The sequence below is a fragment of the Tachysurus vachellii genome, chromosome 2, assembly GCF_030014155.1.
Source record: "Tachysurus vachellii isolate PV-2020 chromosome 2, HZAU_Pvac_v1, whole genome shotgun sequence".
Classification (NCBI taxonomy): domain Eukaryota; kingdom Metazoa; phylum Chordata; class Actinopteri; order Siluriformes; family Bagridae; genus Tachysurus; species Tachysurus vachellii.
In genome coordinates this window covers 14329799-14355129 of record NC_083461.1, presented here as the reverse complement: position 1 = coordinate 14355129, position 25331 = coordinate 14329799, and the positions used below count along the sequence as shown (strand labels likewise).

The following is a 25331-nucleotide window of genomic DNA, read 5'->3' as shown; positions in this document are numbered from 1 at the left end:
CTAGAGTTATACACTGGCATGAAAAAACGAAACTTACATCAAAAAATGCCTTTCCTCTGTACATTATAGCCAAGAATTAGTGGTACAGAGTGACATTTCTTCTTGTACAGTAGGTGTTACAAGGATATCACACATGTGTTTGCACTATTAGTGCAAAACAGGCCGCGTATCACAAGTAATATTTATCTGGGTTAATCGTTGGCTTCCTCACCACCAACCCAGATAAAATTTCCTGTCAGACAAATGATTACTAATAACAAGATGGGGGTAGTGCCAGAGACGTGCTGATGATGTTAGCTGTGGTAAATCAGGGCCATATTCTGCTCAGCCTTTCTAGGGCAGCTTTAAATGTGCAGTGGGGCTTGGGGAAGACCGAAAATACTAATGCATTTTTAAAGCATTGAATTCCATTATGATTAATAGTACACAGCTGTGAGCTCATATAAAAACATTTCCTTTGAAAGCCTCTTCAAAACAGCAGGCCTTTACTGATCACACCTTGTTTTTTTTTTGCAATCTCATGGCCTGTGGGGAGGAATGAAGAACGCTTAGTTTTTATATCTCACTTCTGACATTCACTGTTACCTGCCTTCATTACAACCTTTACAACAATTCCAATACTGTTATCATCTGTGTCCTGCAGTTATCAGCCAATCATTTAACACCAGTGCAATGCATAAAATCATGCAGAGACAGGTTAAGTTCAGTGTCCCTCAGAATGGAGAAAAAAAGCGTGAACTCTATGACCTCCATCATGGCATGAATATTGCTACTAGATGGACTGGATTGAGTGTCAGAAACTGCTGATCTGCTGAGATTTTCACACACATCAATCTCTACATTTTCACATTGCTGTGAGCAGAAATGCCTTGTTGATAAGAAAGGTCAGATGAAATTGTCCAGATTGGTTTGAGCTGCCAGGAAGGATCTAGTAACTCAAGTAATCCCACTTTTCAGCAGTGGTGAGAAGAAAAGCCCAAAATCGAACCTTGCGCTGGATGGGCTACAGCAACAGAAGGAATTATAATTGCCAGATATAATGACATTATCATTATCAGAATGGTTGATTATTATCCATTTCAGTTGAGTATCTTAATGTGGTTCAGATTGTAAAAAATAGCTTCTTAATTTGAGACACATTAAGTGCATGATTTATGCGGTAATTGATGCAATTTGATATATACTGGACATTTAGTGGGAGCCTGCATTAATTTTTAATTAAATGTAGATGATTAAATGTCATCTGACTTCTCTAATCTTCAGTCTGAGAGGTCAGAAGTAAAATATCTTTAAGGGTTATGCAAATGGTTAGTAAGATTGTCTGTATTTAATTCACTGCAACAACAAATAAATGATAGAGGATTCACTTACAACTGGATAATTTATTGCACACTCATAAATGTGACCACCTTATACATTACATGAGGCGCTCGTACATTAATGACAAATCTAGATATATGGACCTGGGCAAGAAAATCTACTGAATAAAATAGGACCAAACCTATTAGTGACTCAAGTGATACATAAATCACTGAGCCTCCATTTCAGTATTTGGCAGACTGGTATATTGAAATATTAAATATTATATTCATTGAGAAATAGAAGCAGCTCACATTGAATGGTATATAAGGTGCAAACACGAAGCACTGAATCACAGCTCCTTTCATATGCTCACATGTCAAAAACTCTCCATCAGCTGTACATGGTACTGAATAAATAATGTACAGTTTGATATCTCTGTTTAATATAAACAATCTCGTTTCGTACAATTTGCACATTTCCGTAGTATCCTGTAATGTCACACATTCCTATGTACAATATGAAAAATGACATTGAAAATGGCTCTAAAAATAAAACTGAAAAAGGTCAAGCAGTGAACAACAAAACAAATGCAATTTTTTTTCTCACAGTCATGTATGTAGGGCAAACGTAATACACATCTCCTGGCTCTTCATTTCCTGTTTATGGTCTAATAACGACTCACATTAACCATGAACTAACTGGTGGAGTTTATTTGTGCCCAGATGTTGATGTGAGGATTTGAGGGAATGTATTGCATTTTATTTGATCCTTTTGGAACCCCTTAGTTTATGTTTATTGTTTAATAATAACCCATAAATTAGGAATGAACCCTTACAGTGTTTATTGTGCCCAATTGCACTTAGATACAACATGGGTCATGAAGATTGGAAAAATTTCGTTAGAGTTTATAGAAATTTAGCATTTTAGAAGTGTAGATGCTGAGAACAAATGATTTTGCATTCGTCCGATTCTCCTCAAATATAGTTGTTCTAAGATGCCCATTAGTTTTGGCATTTAAAAATGAAACATGTTTAAATCACATGATTTAATTTAAAGGATAATGATGACCGCAAATAACAGGTTACTTTTTTTTACATTTACAAGTGAATATATTTTGCGATTTAAATCCGGATTAAAAGCTCAGAGCTGAGACTCGGAGTGGGAAACTCTACAGCTGTAGTCCAGGCTGCAGTTGCTGTCCCTGATGCCGTTGAGTTCGGTCCAAGGTGCGAGGACGCGGCTCTCCACTGCGCAGCGCGACAGCTCGCACGAGCTCACGGTCAGTCCCTGATCAGCGCGCCTCGGCCAGCACGGCATTAGCAGCCTCCGGAAAGCCTTCCTGAAGTCCGGGCTGCGGCAGTAAATGAGTGGGTTAAACGCCGAGTTAGCGTAACCGAGCCAGTTAAAAAAGACAAACAGCTCCTTGTCCACAGCCTCGGCGCAGAATCCGCGCACAACGTTGACCAAGAAGAAGGGCAGCCAACACAGAGTGAACGTTCCCATAATGATGCCGAGCGTCTTCAGCGCCTTCTGCTCCTTTATGGCCACAATCCCGGACGGACGCTTTCGGTTCAGTTTGCACGCCGAGACACCGTTTTTGTTATAAAACCTCCCTTCGCACTTGTCTATTTTCAGGAGCTGCTTCTTGGCTTCTCGGTACACGCGAGCGTAAACGAACACCATAACCACCAAAGGAATGTAAAAGGATATGACTGAGGAGGCGACAGCGTAAGCCCGGTTAGTGATGAAGTCGCAGCACTCCGGGTCCTCGTAGCATTCCGTTTCGTTCCTGTCGCGCGACCAGTGCAGTAAGATCGGCGGAAACGACACGAGAGCCGACACGGCCCACACAGCGCACACGACCCCTTTGGCTCTCGACTTGGTCAGAAGGCTTTGGTAACGAAACGGCCACGTGATGGCAATATACCTGTCTATGGCGATCACGCAGAGGGTCTCGATGCTGGCTGTGACGCAAAGGACGTCCACTGAGATCCACACTTCGCAGAAGTAGGAGCCGTAAAGCCACGCGCCACGGAGCTCCAGCGTTGCGCCAAACGGCACCACCAACAAACCCATGATCAGATCGGCGCACGCCAAAGACACAATAAATACATTGGTCAGCGTCTGCAACCTCTGATTCCGCGCTATAGCCACAATGACCAGTATATTCCCCAGAACAGTGATGATCACAATCAAAGCCATGACTATCCCCAGAGCTACGACCCACTGCTCTGAGAAACCGCTGTCCGGACCGTTAAGATCCACTCGCCCTCGTTTGGTGTCGTTGGTATAGTTCATGGACGGTAACCCGTCCCCCATGGTGTGTCTGGGCTCTGTGAAGAAACTTGTTATCCAAACTTCGACTCCTCTGTGGCGCGCGGCCACGCCGTGGCTCCAAACGCGCCGCGCTTCATCTTGCTCCTGTTTGCAGTCCCAGTTTGAGCAACTGGAGCGCTCGCTAAGATAAACAGTACAGTGACGTCACCGCTGTTATCAACCAATCGCACATGCTGCCAAAATTGCGGCTTCCATTCAGAGCGCTGTGATTCTGAAATAACGCTCCGTTAGAAACGTCAGCTGTAATGCACAGCCATGGCGACGCGTTTTACGCACCGCTAAAATGCACTGTAGACTTCAACTACTGTGATTGGAATAACCAGTAAAGGTATTAACGTCACTTTGTGTTGTTACCTCGGGATCACTAGGTGTTTGCAAAAGGATTTATCTGAGAGTCAATGTCATAATACAATATTCTTATTCTTATTACTGCTTCAAATAACAAATTAAAATAACATATTACTCTTTAGTAACCTTTTATCTCCAGTGCACGCTGAATGCAGGAAATTAAAATAATAATCACTCAAGACTCAATTACACAAGACTAAAAAAAAAAAGAAAAGCCTTTTCAGTTTGCATGCTAGATCTAACAGATACTTATTCTATTCACTTTTACATTTAAAAGTTAAATCTATAATTCTTAAAGGTTCTTCCAATGTTCCTCTGGGGGATTCTTAACGTTTCTATAGAGGAAACCCTACAGCTGATTGGTTTCATCAAAGAATCCTATTTAAGCAAACTACAGACACTCAGTTATTACCTGGAAGAATGTGTTGAGTTGAATGAGGACTCTAAGGCCCATAAACATGCCAATAGATTTTTTTAGCTGTGTACATAACTGCACTACATGCTGGATAATACAGCCTGAAAACTGTATTGTGATTACATATAGTAAATAAACAGAACTAAAACATTAAAACATGTCAAATGTTACTACAAACAATTAAACTAAAATTCTTAATGCTAACTACAATTCTAAAAGTCTAATAAATAAATGAAATAATAAACACGCAGCACTAAATTTGCAAATCAATTCTAAAACTATAGCACAATGATCCCAGAAGCAAAACAATGCATTCCCAGTACGTTACATCATTAAAAGAGATACTTCAAAAAACATTCCTTTTTCAGCACATACAAAAGACATCACAAGCCTGATAAAGCTCATCTACGTGAAGTTGAAAACAATTTTAGGCATGCTTCCTTTATCTACTTTTATCAGGAGCTGATACTGTACCACAGACTGTCCTGAAATATTTTGTACTGAGGATGGAATTTCAAACAACTTGTGATCATAATGAGGACATATAATACAAATCTAAATGAAATCCAATCAAATGGACACGCTAATCAATGGATGCTACACAGTGGAGTAAACCTAGAATTTGCATAGCAAAACAGAGAGAAACACATTATGTCAAGGCGAGACAGAACGAAGCAATTACTGTGCTTTTGTGCAGATAGGGTGAAGTCCTGCAAACTTCACAATGCCTGATTCAGTTAACTATAATTTCCACCATGCCCTAGTACTTTCCCAAGATAAATCACCACTACCCCAGCTATAAAAAGAGCTTGCAGCAGGCCGCTTTCTTTCTTTATGGAACTTAAACAGCCCGACAGGAGATGTTTTTCCAGCAGCGGGAAGCTGTTACTGTAGATAAGATCATAATTGCAGCTCCTTATAGCAGGGGCGCAAGCAGATTGGGCTGGCAGCGCAGCCATGGATAATGTCTCACTCACATCTGCATTCCAACACTGGGCCCCAGTAGTTTTAGTCTGGAACCCACATACAATCCGAACTCCCATATAAACCCGAAACACTGTGCCAACAATTCTCATCTTACCACACTGTACAATAAATCTGAGCAACTAGTCCTAAGAATTTTTTTAAAGGAAAAAAATAGTGGTGGATTATTGAAAATGTAATAAATGACACAATATACTGAAGTAAATGTGTGTCTGAGGCTTGCTTTGGCAAGACCTCACTGATTGTGTGCGCATTACATCATTGATTCATGTGATAAAGTATTGGGATTGCTGTGAATAAAACGGCTTGATTGTTTCTTTATCGGTCTTGCTGTCTGGATTCATGCTGTACTGCAGGATGTGTATATAGCTGTGTAAGCTTCAGAGTCTGACTAATGAGCTGTAACTTATGAAACTCCAGGTGTTATTTAGGAGCAAGAGATGAATTACTGAGAATTAATAAGAGACATTTAGGTTTAAAACGTATATACTGCTGAAACCTATAGGAACTCAACCAAAACTTTTACTGCAGTGAATAAAAGAAAAGAAATCAGAATATTGTTAAGGCAATGTTGATAGCACTGGGTGATACAGGGCTGGCACTGGCATGGAGGATGCTGCAAAAGCCAAGAGAACCTTATCATCTGAACAGCTTTTTTTTCAGGTCCTGTAAGGAACTGAACATGAAAATGAGGCTGTGATGCAAGTTATGCAATAACTGGGAGAAAGACTGAAACTCCTCCCACCTGTCTAATTTAATCCCCTCCTTCCACTTCTATTTCCTGTAATGAGTTTCCACTCCCTGTCTTGTTGCTGATTTTCATAAATCCCAAGTGCTAGGCTGTTAATAACTCTGGTCCAAGATCATTGAGGTACATTTATCTCTTCTGGACCTGAATCCAGAATTCATTAATTTACCTTAAGTAATGCTTTATCTTAGTCTGGATCTGGAGCCAGTCCTGGGTGTGAGGAAGTATAGACCATCGCAGGGCACCAAATGTACACACACATGCACACGGACAAGCAAAAGCGCACACACACAAACACAAGCACACGCACACACACAGGGGCAATTAAGTGAAACCTTTTTTATTTCTAGAAACTTCTAAAAAGTTTAATTAAGTTGGCAAAGTTTTATAATTAATATCTATTAAAATGAAATAATTAAACATAAAAAGTGTTACATGTATTCATTCATCTTCTACCGCTTATCCGAACTATCTCAGGTCACGGGGAGCCTGTGCCTATCTCAGGTGTCATCGGGCATCAAGGCAGGATACACACTGGACGGAGTGCCAACCCATCGCAGGGCACACACACACTCATTCATTCACTCACGCAACCACACACTAGGGACAATTTTCCAGAGATGCCAATCAACCTACCATGCATGTCTTTGGACCGGGGGAGGAAACCGGAGTACCCGGAGGAAACCCCCGAGGCACAGGGAGAACATGCAAACTCCACACACACAAGGTGGAGGCGGGAATCGAACCCCGACCCTGGAGGTGTGAGGCGAACGTGCTAACCACTAAGCCACCGTGCCCCCCTGTTACATGTATTATTGAGAATAATTTTTATTAAAAAAGATTATATTAAACATTATTTACATTCTGTTTACTATCATCAAAATAGGTGGTTTAAAGAAAACTAGTGTCTCACTGAGCTGTCAAAAACCTAGACTAGAGTTTAGCTGTGAATCTGTAAACCCAAAACCTTGCTAAATCGAAAAATTCACTGCATATAATAACAAGGTACCAATAGCTGACACAATTATCAGAAGTTATGGAGCAAGCAAAGAAGCAAATATAAAAAAACAAATATAAAGCTTTCTATATTTCCACCTGGATCTCATTACCTTAAGGTTCACATCATTAAATTTCACAAAGACAAACAACCAAACGTTTGCAGAATAAAAAGTACGATTTTGATTTTCCCCTTCACTGCTCTCCAAAAAAACTGCTCCTGCTTATTTCATTATTTATCCATTTTCTTTCATTCCCCGCTAAAATCAGTTCCTATCACTGTGAATAATTGAATAAATAATGCTTTTTTTTGACAACCAGGACTGAGGATGAATATAGAATATTCAAAGGGGAGCTTTGGTGCTAATTTCCATGACACCATGAGATTTGTGACTTAATCATATATTGTATATATACCCTATTGTCTAAATAATCAATTGTAGGCAGAACTACAGTGAAAAAGTATGTATTTACATGCAGTGATTCATAATTCCTGCATTTTCCACAAGCACAAATCTTTATATAAAATCCATATGTTCAAGTTGATACTATATATGTTTTTATTGCGATGAAATTAAAATCATGGGTCTTTTCTCAGGCATTAACAAAGGCTCAACACAGCTCTCTGTAGTCACTCCTGACCAAAATATTAGACAAATGTACACAAGGTTTAGTGCTCTTGCTTCCCACATCATGTACCTCAATGGAATAGATGGAAAAGTCGTCATTACCTTCCTCACACTTCAATCCAGTTAATATATAGGCTATACAATGGAAATCTCTCTCTCTCTCTCTCTCACACACACACACACACACACACACACACACTATATCTGAGTCTCCATTCTTGTCATGACAGAAAATCTCAGAATTGCAGTTGCTAAGTGATTAGTGGATGGCTGGCTAGGTTTTGCAGAACATTAGCAGATTTAAGCTCTAGCCTGCAGGGCAGCATGAAGGGTTGTATAGTTGACTACAAGAGACAAGAGACACAGCAATAACGCAGGATTAAATGCATGGCCCGGAAGATGATGTATGGAGATGCTTTCAGGGTCACCAGAGAGAATGTGACTGTTGGGGAAAAAACCCCACAGGGCTCTATACACACACATATATATGCATACACATACAAAGGTCTTTGCTCGCTGCATGTAAGGTAATAATGATGATGGATTTATTCTGTATGTTCTGCAGGGTTTTTATATCATCCCATCCCATCCCATTTGAGCCACATTATCAGATTAACACTGTATATTATGTTGTGTTTGATATATGGCAAGCAGTAAGGCTGGTTAAAAAAAAAGTTAAATCTACAACCTTAAATGTTCAACTTGTTCCTCTCGGAGAACCCACACAGCCTGTATGCAGAATTAACACAGCAGTGTTCTGTCCGACAGCCTTGAATGTGGAACACTTAGAAAGCCAAGAACATGTAGCATTACACAGAACTTGACAAAGATCCTAGTTTTAATCACATGTAAGCTTATAGCTCCAATTTAAAACAGATAATAAATCTACAAATGTCTTGTACTGATTTAAAATGTAATCTTATATACTAGACCTCTAAAAAGCTTTGTAAGGACACTCTCAAGGTGAAATGGGTAATGTGAGTGGTCAGTATTACAGGTTCTAAATAATTAATGAATATGCTGAGTAATTTCTGCTACAAGTTATAAATCAGCATGTCCTCTTCCTAATATCGTGCAAGGGGTGCTTTTGGTCCAAACCATAGATCATAACATGTAAGACTTTTATGTTTAAGATGATGTGTAGTTTTGTTCTCAGCAGCATTTACAGTATAAGGGAAGAGACAACAGATGCAGAGAAAGAACAGATGCAGATCTGCTGAACACTGGTAAAATAATGTTTATTACATTACTTCTTTCAAGTGAGTTAAAGTGCAGAATTTAGATGCTGTTTTGAAAAGCAGCTGCCTTTTGAGGAGAATGAAGAAAACACAAGATCTACTTAGACACGCTGGCTCTCGGTTTTACTACATGAGGATGCAAAGCTTGAATTTGGATTAGAAGTCACTTAAAACAGTCTAAAAACATGACACACGGACTAAGCTGTAAATGGTCAACAACCAGGTGAAAAATGAATGCTATTTAGTTTTGTTTTATGAAATACATGTTTATACCTTATGTGTCACATACAGTACATTAGACTGCGTTCCCTTTTTGATAAACATTTATATATCTGATAAGTATTAGATTTAAAAAAGAAAGCAAAAAAAAAAAAAAGGAAAAAAACAACTGTATTGCATCTTAGTATCAAGCTTAAGACCTAAATGGTTCTAATCACAAATGAAGCCGACTGATAACGTTGAGAATTCAGAATACCAAGTTTAAGTGCACTCTGAAATAAATGAACAAAAGCAAAACAATGCTCAGCATGTACTGGCTATTTATGTAATCAGTACACCAGATTATAAATAAGCCTGCAAAATTATACTATTAGTAGAACAGTGGTATGTTCCAAACAGATCTTTTCAGATTTGTGTGTTTTAGACATGTGATCGTTTTCTGAAAAATAATGCCGGTAGAATTTGTTTTTCTGCTGAAAAGATAACCTACATCAGATATGCGGAGAAAAACAGATCTGAGTGCCTGACTGCGCACAGCACAGCCAAGCAGGACCGATGCAGTTAGGTAATAGGCGCTTCTGAAGGAAAAAAGGCACTTTGTTCCGAAGCTGCTAATTACCTAACATATGCAACCGTCTTACGTTTCAAGTGGACAAACACCCACGTTGTCAATTCTTTACAGTGCACGTGTGTAAACATGTAAGCTTTTATGCAAGCATTTTTGTGTGCAAGATTCTTTGTTTGCTACAACTGATGCAAGTATACTCTGAATGTGCCCAAGCTGTAGAAAGTCTGAAGAAGCGAGTGCGTGTTTCAGAAGACGTGAGCTAAAGTCACAGCTACAGTGCCTTCTTTGATAGCAGAGTCAATCTTCAGAGGCTGTATAAATGACACAGCCTTCATCATGCAGGCTCCACCCTCTGACAGGCAACAGTAGACCCAGGCACTGAGGGTCAGCGTGGGGTCAGGGGTCTGCGGTCGAGGCGGGATGGTGCAGGTGATGGAGAGCGGCTGCGAGAGATCAGCAATGCTTCCCGTCACAGCATGTCCTTGCAGTAACCATTCATTACCTGGAGAGGAGAGGAACACACTGAACTGAAGCGCAAGTCAACAGCAATTATCTTAAAATTACTGCCTGACGATTCTTTTAAAGACTGGCTACTGCGAGTGTGGTGGGTGTACGTGTGTACAGTGGAACATTTCTCTCAGCTGGTGATATCTCCCAGCATGCACACTGCCATGCTCTCACCTTTATTTTATGTGATCAGACCACAGGGAGGTCAGTGCTGTCCTTATATTCACGTGTCTGTGTGTGCATGTGTGTGTGTTTCTAGCCTTGAACCAAGGGCATGCTAGTAAGACAAGCATCAAACTGAATTAGGGAAGCATCTAAACCCAATTTATATTCACATAGGACCACAAGAGGGAAACAAGCCAGACAACTAGACCCCCCCCCCCCCTCTTACTCACACATACACACACTCTTTCTCACCCTCCCCAGGTACAGTACAGTGTAAGTATGGGAAACACGTACTTTGTATTTCTAACACTAAGTAAACTCATTTAATTACGGAGCCATTTAATTACATCAGATAACAAGAGTCTTACGGAATCCACCTGGCACAAAACTCATTATGGACACTTACTAATGTTGGTCCTTAGGGGCCCTTTGCCATTCCAACTACAGGCACCTGAGTGAGGCAATTATTGTAAATAAGTCAAATTACATGCTCTAATTATACAAATATATATAGTGTCTGAAACCTAATGAAGTAAAAACAGTTAGACACATTTTCAATATTGCTTTTGATAGCTTCACAGCTTCTTTCTTTGTCTTTGATTGTGTGTATACATGTGAGTGTGTGTGTGAGAGAGAGAGGGAGGGAGAGAGAGAGCGAGAGAGACAGACAGAAAGAGCGAGAGAAAGAGCAAGAGAGAGAGAGACAGACAGAGAGAGAGAGAGGGGATATGAAGCGGTTGTGGGAGATCTAGCGAGTATGTGCTTGTGTGTTCCGGATCATAGAGGAATTGTGAATTCTTCCTTGGCCTGGGTCCCAGTGTGGCCGGCTGGTCCCTGCAGTCTGATGAAAATGTGTGAACAAAGCACTCCAACAAACCGTCTCTTTAAGTCTCTCAATCCTTCAATCCAACAGTATTCATTAGCTCAAAGATAAATTTACCACAGAGAAAAATCCTAGAAAAAAAGCAGAAAGTATCCTCAAAGAAATTTTTATACTATTTAAATTTTTTTTTGACACTTAAGGTGCAATTTAAGACCAAGTTTGCAATGATAATGTACCAAATTTCAAAATTAATTTGGAAATAAGGAAATTGTTAGCATTATTATTATTATTATTATTATTAGAAATAAAAGAAAGAAAGGAAAAAACCTTCTCTGCATTACAGTCAGCTTCTGAACTGCTGGAGGACACAGGATTTAATCAGCTACATCATCTGCTATTCTTGAGCCAATATTGATTAAAGCAGATGATTGGAATGGCAAAGAAATGTCTCCTGCTGGGACAGTGAAGCTGATCAATTTACAGTCCTTAATATGTCAGTTTAGGAGAAGCATCTGTCTCTCTGTGTGGATATTGCACAAGCAAGCTAATACCAGCATTGGCGTAATGCACACCTTTGTTTCATGGAAATTAGCCTGCAGTATTTGTGTGTGTGTCTGAATAAATTCAGAACCAAAGACCGTAACTTAATAAAAGCACTGAGATACATTTTTCCCTATACACCAGGTTTTATGTAAACATTAAATGAAGCTCTTATTCACTGCTGCCACATTATTGGCTGATTGGATAACTGCATGAATGAGCAGGTGTAATAATTCTCTGGTGTCCTATTGAAGTGGTCGATAAACGGCTATGATTTTCAAATCCTTCCTCACTTCAAATCATTTATTCAGTACCTTCAGCAGAGAGACTCCAGAAGCTTGGGGCATCCTTGGTCAGTTTGGTTTCACCAGGTAGAGTCAGGATGAGGTGGATATCGATGACCTGCCCTGCTGACACAGGTAACGTAGCCATGCTGAGCACTGGAGCTGACTTTGGAAGCTTGGGGACCTTTACAAGTGCAGCAGTGGGAGCAGGGTTTGCAACAAAAGAATCAACTTCTACCATTGAAATGGGGAACTGAAGGGAAAACAAGGAGAATGAGACAGAAGAAGGGTTAGAGATTCTGGGTTCAGTATCATCAGTGATTTGAGATAACAGACAGACACACTGACCACAGACACTGATTTGGTCTCTAAGTCCAGCACTTTGATGTGATGGTTGTTGGTGTCTGCTATGTAGAGCAGCGAGCCCCCCTCGGCCACACAGAGACCCCCGGGCTCACTGAAACTAGTCTCTGCAACGCTCGGGCCAAATGTGTCGCTCACTTCCTCATTGCCTGCCAGCACCCTGCACTGCTTGGTTTTAGGGTCCACAACTTTGATCTGGAATGAAAAGTCACACTTTAATGCATATAAGGTGACTGGGTGTCTAGTCACAGCATGACTAATGAAAACAAATCCAAATGTGAACCTTCCCCTTAAAAAAAAAAATACCTTGTGGTTGTAGGAGTCTGCTACATAGAGCAGGCTTTTACTGGAATTCCAGGCTACTCCTAAAGGATGCTGAAGCTTAGCATCCACCCCCTTTCCATCCACATCTCCAAAGGCAAAGAGATTCTGTAAAAACACGAAACACATGCACAGCTGAGAATGCTGGGCTGCCTGGCTGTCCTTTAGCTTGCTAAATCAATAAAGCTAGAGAGCACAATTTTTTTCTTTAAAAATGTTAAAAGAAAAAAAAAACATGATTGAGTAAAGAGAGAAAAATGAGACATGATTCTGTACTTCATCTATAAGATGTTCCTGAGCTGTTGTGTCACCCTGACAATCCTGTCATAGTAATTCATTGCCAGTGCTGTGTCAAGGATGTCAGACCAAAATTATACACAAATCGTACTCAAGCTCAGATATATCAAACTTCACATTTCACTTTGATACCAAAGTCTGACACAAAAGTCTGGCATGAGCAACCGGCAAGAGAGAGTGAGAGAGCGAGAGAGCAAGCGAGAGAGAGAGTGTGTGAGAGAGCGTGAGAGAGAGAGAGTGAATGAGAGAGAGAGAGCAAGCATGAGAAAGAGAAAGAGAGAGAACGTGAGAGAGAGAGCAAGAGAGTAAGAGAGAGAAAAGAGAGAGAGGGAGCAAGAGAGACAGAGAGAGAGAGAGAGAGATTTAGATTTTATTAATTTTGGTAGTTACATTTTTGAAAAATTACAGAAAGACTTGCGTCTTTCTTCTGGAAGAAAACTTGCTTCATCACAGAAGCATTAATTAAATCTGACATCATATAAACATATTCTAGCGATAATAAAAGTCTTAATAGAGCTGGTTTACCTGATTATGAGCATAAACAACTTTATAAAGCTTACACTTCTTTTTTGCTGTATGCAACTGTCAACAAAATGACCTAAATTAGTTACACTGAAATTCATTTTTCCCTTGTTTTCCACTGAAATTTCATTCTTCCCCTCCCTTGGATCTGGCCTTCTACATGTTTTCCTTTCATCAGCTCACCATTGCAACAGCTGCATGAATTAGCGTGTTTATGTAAATGATTTGTATATAAGCGTACATGACGTGAACTGTACGAATATGACACGTAAATAAAGGACTAACGGACGGATGCAGGTTTTAACTTGAATCGATGCTGGGTTTTTATCGTATGGAAGCTTCATGAGTGACACGGTTTCATTTGTACATCATTTCATGCTCTCATTCTGCAGTGTGGCTTTACGATATGGTAAATTAGAATCAAGCTTGCTCTGTCACCTCTCTCCACAGGAACCACAGTTAGTCGCATCTAAAATCACCAATCAAGTCCTCCAACAAGGCAGGAAAGAATAATTACACTCGAATGTAACTAGCAAACAGAGCAATCAGATCTACTCTAACTCTCAGGAAAACACAAACTGTGAGAGGGAAATTACATGAATCTGAAAATGTCTTGATTTTGGCTTGGAATTGAAATAAGTACTTTCTCCACCATGTTGTCTCAGCTCAGTACATGATCATGATTGCTCCTGGCCTCATTTAATAAACACGTCTTTGTGTTAAAGAGCACTCCGGAAAATTTGCATTCCTGTTTGTCAAAATTTAACTCAGCAGGCTACTCAATACTTTGTATTGTTTGATGAATTCATGAAGCCACAACAACGGAAAGCTTTGTCTTGTGATTTTTTAACTTCCTTTGTATTAGTGGGAACAAGTGGATCTTTTTCCTCTGATGATTGTAGTTTAGAAAGGAACGAATGGACAGACAAGCGAAGAGACCATATTGCTCTCATCTGACCTGTCTGCTCAGAAGCCCAGATCAAAACTTCAATCCCTTTTCTGATTATGTTCGATCAGATTAGATTCGATTAGATTCTGATTAAATAATCTCAGATACGAGATTTTCCTTTGCAGCAGCACTGTGTTTAATAGTAATATTGTTTAAATTCGAATGTTATCAGGATACACAAACTTTGCCAAGCACTGTTTAGTGAATCATACAGAGATGCTTTGAAAGCTGAAACTAAGTCTCACCAGGGGGTCTCTTTCCCCACCGACTACATGTTTGACAGCTCCGTCTCTCAGAGAAAGGCTGCGGATGGTGCTGCTCTCGCTGTCTGCGATGAAAAGACAACTCCATGGCTCTTCAGGAGCAGAGGTCAGACCTGATGGCTGAGCCAGGCCAGCTTTATGAGGGTATGCGTTATTCCTGTTCTCCTCATTCCCGCTGCCTGCAAAGCGCACACACTCGCCCTTTTTATACTCACTGTAATCACATAAGGAGGAAATTCAGACGTTAGTGTGGATGTAGAGTTTAAAGTGCATGCACAAAAACTTTATTTTTGAAGCAGAATATATAGAAGTGGAAAAATTTGGTATACCTTTAGCATAATGATTGACGTTTGATGTGACGTTTGATGTTTGGCTAGTTTTTGATGCCTATATGTTACACAGTCTAGTAATCGCTTACTGTATAAAATACCTGCTGTTCTCTACCCAGATACTATTGACTTGTAAGCCCACCTTATGCCTTACGACTATAAACCACTTACTTTTCATCTGAACTGCTTTTGGATCCTCTTAACTCAAATTTTCTGTAATAATGTTAAATTGTGCTCTTGTTACAGGAAACATTTTAAACTTTTTGGCATTATAAAATAGATGTGCATTTTCATCCCCCCCATTAATATTTGCCTCTTAATTTGTATACTCACGTAAATTACAATTCTAATTGAAAACACAAAAATATCATCCACAAATGTGTATGTTTACTAGCACATTTGAAGAGAATTAGCTTCATTCACAAGTAAAAATAATCACAGCTTAGAGCACAGCAAACTGTACCCTGGAGAATGGCATCATACTAGTGCTGTGTGTGTGTGTACAGCTCACCTTCCTTTGGGCAGCTTCCCATCCTCTAGGAACAGAGCCCAGATTTGATGAGTCCCTGCCATTGCAATCCACAACACGTTATCCTTTGTACCACCTGTGATAACACATGGAAACACGCACACACAAACACACAAGTTGATACTTATCTTATAAGAGCTATTAACCACTGTGTCTCATATTTGTCTAGAGTTTATTGATCTGTCTTCTTTGGAGAATTTCAAACAAATCAACCTTTTTAACCCGCATCCTTTAGAATTCTTAAAACACAGCATTAGACTCCAACGACCAAACACTGACCATCACGTCAGAAATGGAGAGCATTTTACAAGGACGACAACACACTCGGTTATTTAGGCTGTGCTTAGTACAGAAATATTAGAGCTTGTGTAAAGCAAAATGCTGAGAGTAACAGCTTTTTCAGTTCCCAATCCAAACAGAATTCAGTCTGTACAATCATTCACTAAAGTACTCACACTCCAATTAGACCTTAGCTAAACCCAATTCAATAGTGTCTGTGTTCAGGACCACACCGTGTGTGTGTGTCTGTGTGTGTATGTGCGTTTGTGTGTTATGAGAGGAATGGACAATGCGGACCATTGCACTGATGTCTAACAATAGCCAGCTAATGGTGCTGTTTATCTGAGACAATTTCAGCTGGCTCAAAGCCCAGTACATGCATTAATGGCAAAGAACGTCTGAGAGAGGAACCGATAGCCTGAGATGAAATGTCTCTACATGCAGCTTTTATAATAATTTAAAAAGGTACAAGGTAAGGATACAAGACATCCAGGCAGTGAAAAAAATGATGTAGGAATCCATCAACTTCAAACTTAGCAGTAGGTATTAAATAAAATGACAACAGCAATAACATTTAATCATTACTAAAGGAGGTTTTACATAGACCGACATTATGAAAACCTACTGTATAAACATCATTTAAATTCAGTCTCACAGGCTATCCAAGAAACCTTTTACGTTTTGTGCTTGAAGCAATAGTTACACATGAACTGAAAAGGAATGACAATTTTCTACTTAACCTAAATGCAGCTAATTATGCAAGACATGCCTGGTTCTTTAGTTTTGCACTGGAATACGAGATTAATGCTTATAGCTCTCAGATTAGCCTTGTGCAAACAGCATAACAAATTCATTTCACACTCATTTCAAGGGCTGTGCAAATAAAAATAAATAGCAGAAGAAGTAAGGAACAAAACAGGGTGAGGTGGTGTGATGCCATTACCACCCCAAAGCTGACTGTTTATGTCCCAATGTGTTTTATTCCTTCAAACCACAAAAATATAAATCAGTGAAAAATTTATATTTTAATGTAAAAAATATCAGGTCTTTTTTAATCAGTGAAGACATTTAATGTCCTGGATCATCCATCACTTACATCAAATAACTGCACTGAACAGCTGCTCTTACTCCAGCCTTTTTCTTCCCAAGCCAAAAAATATGCAGTTTTTAAAGTTACCGAGAACCGAGAAAGTGCAACGTCCTCCATATGGAAAATACAACCATGGCTGACAACAGCACCGCCTCTGACTGTTACAGCATGCTGGCACTGGAAACTCCTTCACTATATCTATTATTTTATTGAAATAATTTTAAGCATGCTTCACATTTACAGTATGCTTCATTTTGAAGTGTCACAAATCTGATTTACATTAGATCCTCACTACAGTCAGAGCTGCTGGAAAAAAATTCTGACCAATCAGAATTGAGAGTATCTGAGAGTACTGTATTATACAGTGCTTTTTTTCCAGGCACTTTTACACACCGCTCAGCAAAGGTGCAGTTATACAACCCCTGGCAAAAAGTATGGAATCACCCCTCTCAGATGATGTTCATTCAAATATTTAATTGTGTAGAAAAAAAAAACAAAAAACAAGCACATATATACCACAAAACAATTTTTACTCAACAATCCAAACTTCTGGCTGTATAAAACACTTAAAAATAAATAAATAAATAAAAACAAAGAAAGATAACTATAGTCAATTACAACTGTTTTTACAGATCAAACAGAGGAAAAAAAAAATCACACAAATCTGAGGAATCACACAAATGGAATCACACAAATCTGAGGAAAATGATATGGAATCACCATGCACTTTGCATTTCTAAAACAAACACCTGTATCTGATTACAATTGCTAATTAGTCTGCAGTTAAAAAGCGTGCTTGCACACATTAGTGATGTGTTGAACCAAGATGATTGACATAACTCATGGCTCCAACACGAGAGATTATAATTTTTTTTTTTTTATACAGACAGAAGTTTGGATTGTTGAGTGAAAATTGTTTTGTGGCATATATGTGCTTGTGTTTTTTTCTACACAATTAAACATTTGAATGAACATCTTCTGAGAGGGGTGATTCCATACTTTTTGCCAGGGATTGTACCAGACTGGTGTCTGAAGGAAGCAGACCACACATGATAAACATGTCTAATTACACCTGGATAATTTTAGGCAATGAATTTTTTTTTTTCCAAAATGACCAGTCATCATGCGAGGAGACTGAAAGAATGCAGGACAGATGCTTGGAGCAGCACTGAGTGTCCTAGAGGTCAGAATAAAGCGAAATGAAGAAGCAGCTGACTGAATAAAAGAAACGCATGAACCAGCACCATAGGGGCAAAGAACAGGCTCCGAACAGTCCCATAGACACAAACGCAAAACACATCCCAATCACAGAAAACTGCAAAGCCTACTGATCCTTTGTGTATTCATTATCTGGGATGAAACAGCATGACAAATAGCCACAGATTTCTGACTACTTCATAAGTATGAAGTGCAGTTTCAGACACAAGGGTGAGTTCGTCTTTATGGAATGCAATCTGATCCCATGTATCAGATTGTGCTTGTCATCTTGTTTTAAAATGCTCAAGGGGCTCGCAAATAAAAACTTTGCATTTCAGGTCACGAGAGCAGTTGCTTGAAACAGTGCTATGAAATGTTTGCTCAAGGAAATAGCCACAGATCACCCACAAGCATTTCTGATCTTATCACGTTCAGAGCCCAGACAATGCATACATCTCAATATCTGCTGCTAGTAACCGGCAGACCTGGCTGTTTACTCATGGGTTTCTTCAAACAACAAGCATCCATTCTGTAAGCACAAAGGTCCGCTTTGACTAGACTACACACCACCCAAAGCTGCATGAAAGACAAATATAGTATCGGCAACCAGAGCTGCAGAAAGAACGTCCAAGTACTTCAAAAGGGAAGCGTTCTTAGGGGGAAGATGGAACTGATAGAGAGACAATGTTGTGGTGAATAAGATGAATAAAATAGATCATAAAATAGAACTAAATTGCTCATGGCAGAATAATAAACTCAAGCTTTATATGAAACATTAAATTTCATGAATAATACTGAGAGAAAAAGATTAAGTGACTGTAATTCCTGTGCATGCAAAGGCTACACAAAGGAGAAGAAATATTAGAGCAGTGGAAGCAAGAACCAGGCTGTGTGTTCTAATAACCTGGGTTACCTCAAAATAACCCCTGATCTCGTCACAAGAACTGTCCAATGACTTGTTTAAGGCTTTAGTCTTGCTTCTTTATACCATACAGCACAATTCTCTCTGTATTCACATTACTGTGATGGAAGCTTTTCTCATCAGCTCAATCATGGCCATTTACTCTCTAGAACTAACCTACACTGACACAGGTGATGGATCATGTCCCCTAACTCCAGGCAAAACTACACATCAACTGACTTTTACTTGAAGTCAGACATGTCAGCTAGCAGCAATGAACGACAGCTATTTGTGGTATAAGCAGGAGGAAACCAATGTGACCACTTACCATGTGACCCTCAGCTCATAAGGCATCAGAAGACTTGATAACTAGAGCCTGAAGCGAGCAGGTTTATTTGCTACCTCTCTTGCCCGTAAAACAAAAGCTTTTTAATACAATAAGTAAATTAGTAGGAAAATTTGAACACACCTTTCTTTATGAGGAAAAAAATAAGATGACAGACGCGATAAAAGAAATAAAAAAAATGAAAAGATGAATACGCTCAGTGGAAACATTTGTCTTTTAATGGAAAAAGCACCAAATCACTTTCTAACTGTGGGACACTCTTTACTCAATCTTAATCAAAGGGTGCAGGTTCGGTTGGAATGAAAGCAGGAGCGACAACTGATAAACTCCTGTTAAATCAGTTTATTTTATCTCTCACTCACACACACCATAGCAAGTAACCAATCGCAACTACCATTCCATCTGACTGGAGAGAGATTTGGTGTTTGTGAATGAAACTCAGCAGAGTGTATTTGCCTCATATCATGAGAGGTTATAGAGAAGCACTGTGTGCTCTTTACCCTCATGTGGACTCTACTGTATTCACTCCCATCAGTAAGCATTGCACCAAATTGAAGCACAATTGCATAAAAAACTTTTTAACTTGTCAAAATGAATGGGCTTCGGTCACTTTGTTGTTACGAGTCGCAGTATGTATCAATCAACCTTTAGTCTTCAATCAACTATCACTTGTGCCTACAATCTGGCTTTAATGAAATCTTGCAGCCAAACCAGGTCTTTGCTGATAAGACTGAATCCCATTCTTTACTGTCTACTCTAAAGTCTTTAAAGACTTTACACATGGAAAATTTTGATGTTTTGCCGAAGGCTATATGAATGTAAATGTCAGTTTTTAAAACACATTATTGCTAATATAGATGATGCACCAACACTACTGTATACTGATATCTGTGCTGTGTCGGTCAAAACAACAAGCATACAAGACATGTCAGTGGATTGGGTTTTAAAATCCATGGCATAAGCAAATCCAATTCTGTGCCACTGTCTCACAATCCATTATGCAGAAGGTAAAAAAATTATTCACTACAGGATATTCAGACCAATTCTAATGCAAAATGGGAACCAGTTTCAAACTGGTGGTAGATGATTCACTTCCCAAATCATCCTGTGGTATGTATAATTTAACCTCAACACCACTGATCTAATCACCGCCCAGTGATGTCTGGCCTTATCTGTAGTGTTGTGGGACATGGAGTGTATCAACCATCTGAGCACCTTAATCTGAACCCATGTGGTGTTTTGTTTTTGTCAAATCTTTCATTGGTTAAGCTTTTAAGTCTTAAGCGACAAAAAATTTAAACATCTGTCATGTCAGCAGGCGTCTGGCACAATTTTAATATCAGAGAAGATTTAATAAACCTTGTAGTGTGTGTCAAAGGGAAACGATAGATGACTAGAATCTTACATTTTATTCTATTTCCATAAAATTCTATTTACAAATAGAGTAGTGGCTCTTTGACAGTCTTGGGAGTTGAACCGTCACTCTTTGCTCTTGCCTCCCAGACCCTTAATAACCACTGTTTGGTAAAAATCTTCACCTGCTGTGCCAAGGACTATGTCCCATGGGGAGCTGATTGGCTGCTGAAGTCCCATTGCTCCACCCTCTTTATCTGTGCCTTGGATGCCGATGCCAGCTAAAGTTACAACTTTTCTTTCTAAAAGGTCAATCTGACAAAAGAGAGAAAAGACGTACAACTCAGCAGGACTGATCTGATGAAGTCAGAGAAGTAGGTCAAAGGCCTACAGCTGCAGTGCAGAGCTCATAATCCATTTACCTTCCTGATGAGGTGATTCTCAGTGTCAGCCACATACACAGTGCCTCCTTTCATGCATATTCCTTGAGGAGAATTAAATCGTGCCTCAGACAGATCTCCATCCCGCTTTCCACTTTCTGGGCCTGCCATAATAAAGATGACACAGGAGCTTAAACATGTTTCTGTGGAGCAGCCTGCCTGTGCTCAAATATCAGTTACATAAAAGTTGATTTTAAATCAGTGTGATGAAACAGTTCAACACTTCCTACCTCCTACACAGTACAGGACTTGACCAGTGCTGGACAACACAAGAACCCTGTGGTGTCCTGTATCTGCAATGGCCAGGTTCTTGCTTTTGGGATCCACTGCCACTTTTCCTGGGAATGACAGGATGGAGGGCGGTAAGGAGTCCTTGTAGAGCTTTTTTTCCACAGCATGGTCTCTGAGCAAACCCTGCTGTCCATAGTAATTGAGAGCACCAGCGGTGAACAGGAAGAGGCGTTCTCGATGTCCTTCACCCACCACCGAGAACAGTAGGTTTCCTCTGGGCCCAAGAATCACCAAGGTGGGCCAGCAGGACACGTCTAACTCCTGCCACAGCTGAGCATCACTGTCGTTCACCACTGGGTGAGTAATACCGTACCTCAACACAGCACTGCAAATGTTCTGCAAAATCTTCTCGTTGGGAAACTTAGCAGAGTGAACACCTACTACAACTAGGCCATCTACGAAAGAAGAGAGAAAAGAAAAAGGAAAAGAGGCAAGTGAGGAAAAAGAAATGTAAATTTCATAACAGATCATGAAGTGAAATGTGGACCTGTTGACCCTCAGGGGTCCTAGAACAAGAATAGGAGACAGCAAGCAATCAAACCTTCCTCTCTTACATTGCAGTGTGTCCTCAGGTCAAACTGTTGTAAAGGTTTTAAACATAGTCCTCAATTCTCTATATACACAGGTACTGTGTCTGCTGCTATTTTATCAAATAGCCAACAGCTACAATTTCTAAAGAAAATAAGATGTGACTTTTTGTCAATTGCCTATTCAGACTCCTGCAACAAAAGTACACTTCTCTTACTAATGTAGGTGAAGGCAAAAGAAATGAGATTTCCTCCATGAAAGTCTGTAGGTCTGAGAGGTTAATATATGAAATATTGAAGGAGAAATATGGGTCGCTAAAATATTTCAAAAAGGTCTTTAAGGGACCAACTGTTGAAAGTAAAAGTTTCATTCAGGAATAAGTGAAATATTGCAGGATTACTTTGATGATTCTCTCAACAAATGGCTTTTGTTCTTTTTAGATAAAAAAAAAATTGTTCAAGGCTGGATAGAGGACTCTCATCAAACAATGCATGGATGTGTGATGTGCTGATGGATGTCTTATTCAATCTTTGGATAAAAACATCCAGTTTGTCTGAGCTGTCAAATTGTTTCCTTGCTTGACGGCCTTCTAAAATGGCTTTTGTCTTTGTGCATTTAATGGTTTAGAGCTGACAAATGGTCAGGACTATTTAGAGGAAAAGAAATTGCACTCTTTGGATAAATGTTAAAGAAACGTACATATTAGCCAACTTAGAGATATAGTCAATGAACTCTGAAGTTCATAATTAGTTATAATTATATTTATTTATAATGATAAAGTTTATAAATAGCGAATAATTCTGATGGGGTTATACAAAATGCGAGAGCAAAATCCATGAGTGGGAATCTAGAGGTTTTGTTGTGTTCCTATGCAGCCCTCAGGCATCCTATTAAAACTAAGGAGCTACTTTAAATTAACTTTATTTCTCTCAGCTGTTCCCTCTCGCTTCAAGTAAAATGTCAGGTGAACTTCTCATTCCTATTATTAGAAATGATATTTTTTCCATTCCCTGTCCTCGTGGTGTGAAATCCAGCCACTTGTATTTAAAACCTACAGACAGTATTTTCAATGTTCCAGCTTTGAATGCCCATGAGCATTTAAAAAAAAAAAACAAAAAAAATGATATTTAATCAGCAGAAGAGAGGTGCAATATGATTCGAGGAAAAAAAACAAAAAACAAAAAAAAAAACTTTGTTTAGTAGGTTCTTTCACTTTTCTCATGAAATTGACCTGACCTACAAAACAACATATGTAAAATTTTTCACCCACCTCATCTCAGAGCAAATATTGTTATAATCATCAATGGAGCGCAGCCATTTTTTTGTCGTCCATTGACAAACTTGTGATTGCAATATTTAAACATTTTCCGAGCTGGTTAAAACAAGGATAGGGAAGAGACAGCAGGGGCATGAGTATGTTCTGATCACTTGTAACGGAATGTACTGAAAGCTGTGCCAGCGATGCACTGTAAAGTCTGAGATATGGCAGTAAGCAGGATAAGGGCTGCGTAGCTTGGCCCACTTCCTCCTTACAAAGAGGGTAATGATAGACCACTGACAGCTAGAGCTGATAGCACCTTTCACAGAGCTGCTATAATAAGCCACGTGCCAGCAGAACAATGTGCTTAACCATGATGGCTACACTCTCTGATATTTAAAGGCTCATCATAGCCCAGAGTGAAGGGAATGAGGAGGAATGGCCCTGAGCAAATCCAAGAAAACTAGGGTCAGTAGAAAATAAATGACCCAAATTTCTCTTACTTAACATCATAATTTAAATGATTTATAGGTCAGTGTAATTGCTGTGCAATGGCAATGAAAAAAGTATGTAAAAGAATACTGTACTGTACAGGAGTGGGAATAAAAGTATATTAGAAGCACTCAAGAGTAATATTACACACAGATTTGTGATTTACATCCTTCTTCAAACACGGTCATTTTTGAGGCTTCATCTTAACATCTTCACCTCAACAGAGATCATAAAATTTGGAAAATACTTATCTGAATTAGCCTTCTAATAGCCAGGCATGTAACTGATACTGCCTCCCACAGTATTCATGTTAAGAAGGAAACAGCACCTTCACTCCTCTACATTTCACATTTTCATGACAAAGGTGCTGTTTCTTCTAAGACTTTACAATTGTAATGCATACATAACATGAGCAAAATATTAAACATACAGGGTTACGTTAACCCCACACATAATCACAAAAATATTGCACAATGCGTGTTAGAAATTTTTCGTTCCAGTTTGCATACATGAGTGGGAATTGTACTTTGTGGTATGACTTTACATTGCAGAGACTTAACCACTGGAAAGGTAACTTTCTCTCAGGGGGTAAGTACACAGCGTATGTGTGAATGCGTACCTTTCACAGTGTGAAGCTGCTCCAGTTTGTGCAGATCAGGCAGTATGTGCATGCAGTTGATGCAACAGTAGGTGAAAAAGTCCAGCACCACCACTTTGCCTGATAATTCCCTTTTCAGAGACAGAGGGCCCTCAGTGTTTAGCCACTCCAGACCTGCAGTACACCAGGGATTTATTTTCTTTGGTCTATTATTGTGTTATGAAATAAGCAAATATTCACTTTGTATAGCAACATAGCAAGTCACTGTTCCAAAGTAAGTCTTGTCTTATGGCCGAAACCACACTGCTTTCACTATTCAGTGCAATAACTGTAAGTTTGGGCATTTTGTACGTGTTCAAGAGCATAAATGGAAATATCTAGAACTTGATTAAATCCCACAATGCATTGCGATACAATAGTGGAAAACATATACCGTTAACTAAAATACAGAATTGAACACATTTTGATGTTTGTAATGAACAAATCAATCAGCATCACTGATATTATATCTATTACGAAAAGTTATAGATTTTTTTTATATATGAAATGAAATCTCTAAAACAAAAAAACAAACCGCTAGCTGATTTTGTGCTTAATTAATAACATACACTCTAACCTTCTTCAAAATCAGGAACCATTAAATCTTTTTTGTCCAACTTTTGTAAATACTCATGTACTAAATTTTCCTTTTCTTCTTGCGTGGTAGCTTCTTCCAGGGCGAAGTCTAACTGGCTCTGAAAGGGAAACAGAGCCGACAAAATGCTGCGCGCCGCCATGTTTCCGAGAACAGCACAGGAAATAAGCGCGAATATATCCGTATTCGCACATTCGCCATAAATCAAAACGGTTATATATTTAACTTAGCACGTCTCACGATGCTTT

At 39.3% G+C, this 25331-nt stretch overlaps 2 protein-coding genes across 2 annotated transcripts; both read right to left on the bottom strand.

The window, feature by feature from the left end:
• Positions 1-1362: 1362 nt before the first annotated feature.
• adrb1 (adrenoceptor beta 1) lies at positions 1363-3782 on the bottom strand. The gene has a single exon (XM_060858253.1). It carries the CDS (start codon positions 3619-3621, stop codon positions 2443-2445), a length of 1179 nt encoding a protein of 392 aa, XP_060714236.1. The 5' UTR covers positions 3622-3782; the 3' UTR covers positions 1363-2442.
• Positions 3783-8978: 5196 nt separating this feature from the next.
• nhlrc2 (NHL repeat containing 2) lies at positions 8979-25242 on the bottom strand. Its single transcript, XM_060858215.1, has 11 exons — positions 25066-25242; positions 24471-24623; positions 21513-21968; positions 21265-21386; positions 21028-21157; positions 15659-15752; positions 14801-15032; positions 12773-12895; positions 12452-12661; positions 12134-12356; positions 8979-10286 (listed from the first exon to the last, which is right to left on the bottom strand). The coding sequence occupies exons 1-11, from the start codon at positions 25223-25225 to the stop codon at positions 10030-10032; spliced, it is 2160 nt and encodes a 719-aa protein (XP_060714198.1). The 5' UTR covers positions 25226-25242; the 3' UTR covers positions 8979-10029.
• Positions 25243-25331: the final 89 nt, after the last annotated feature.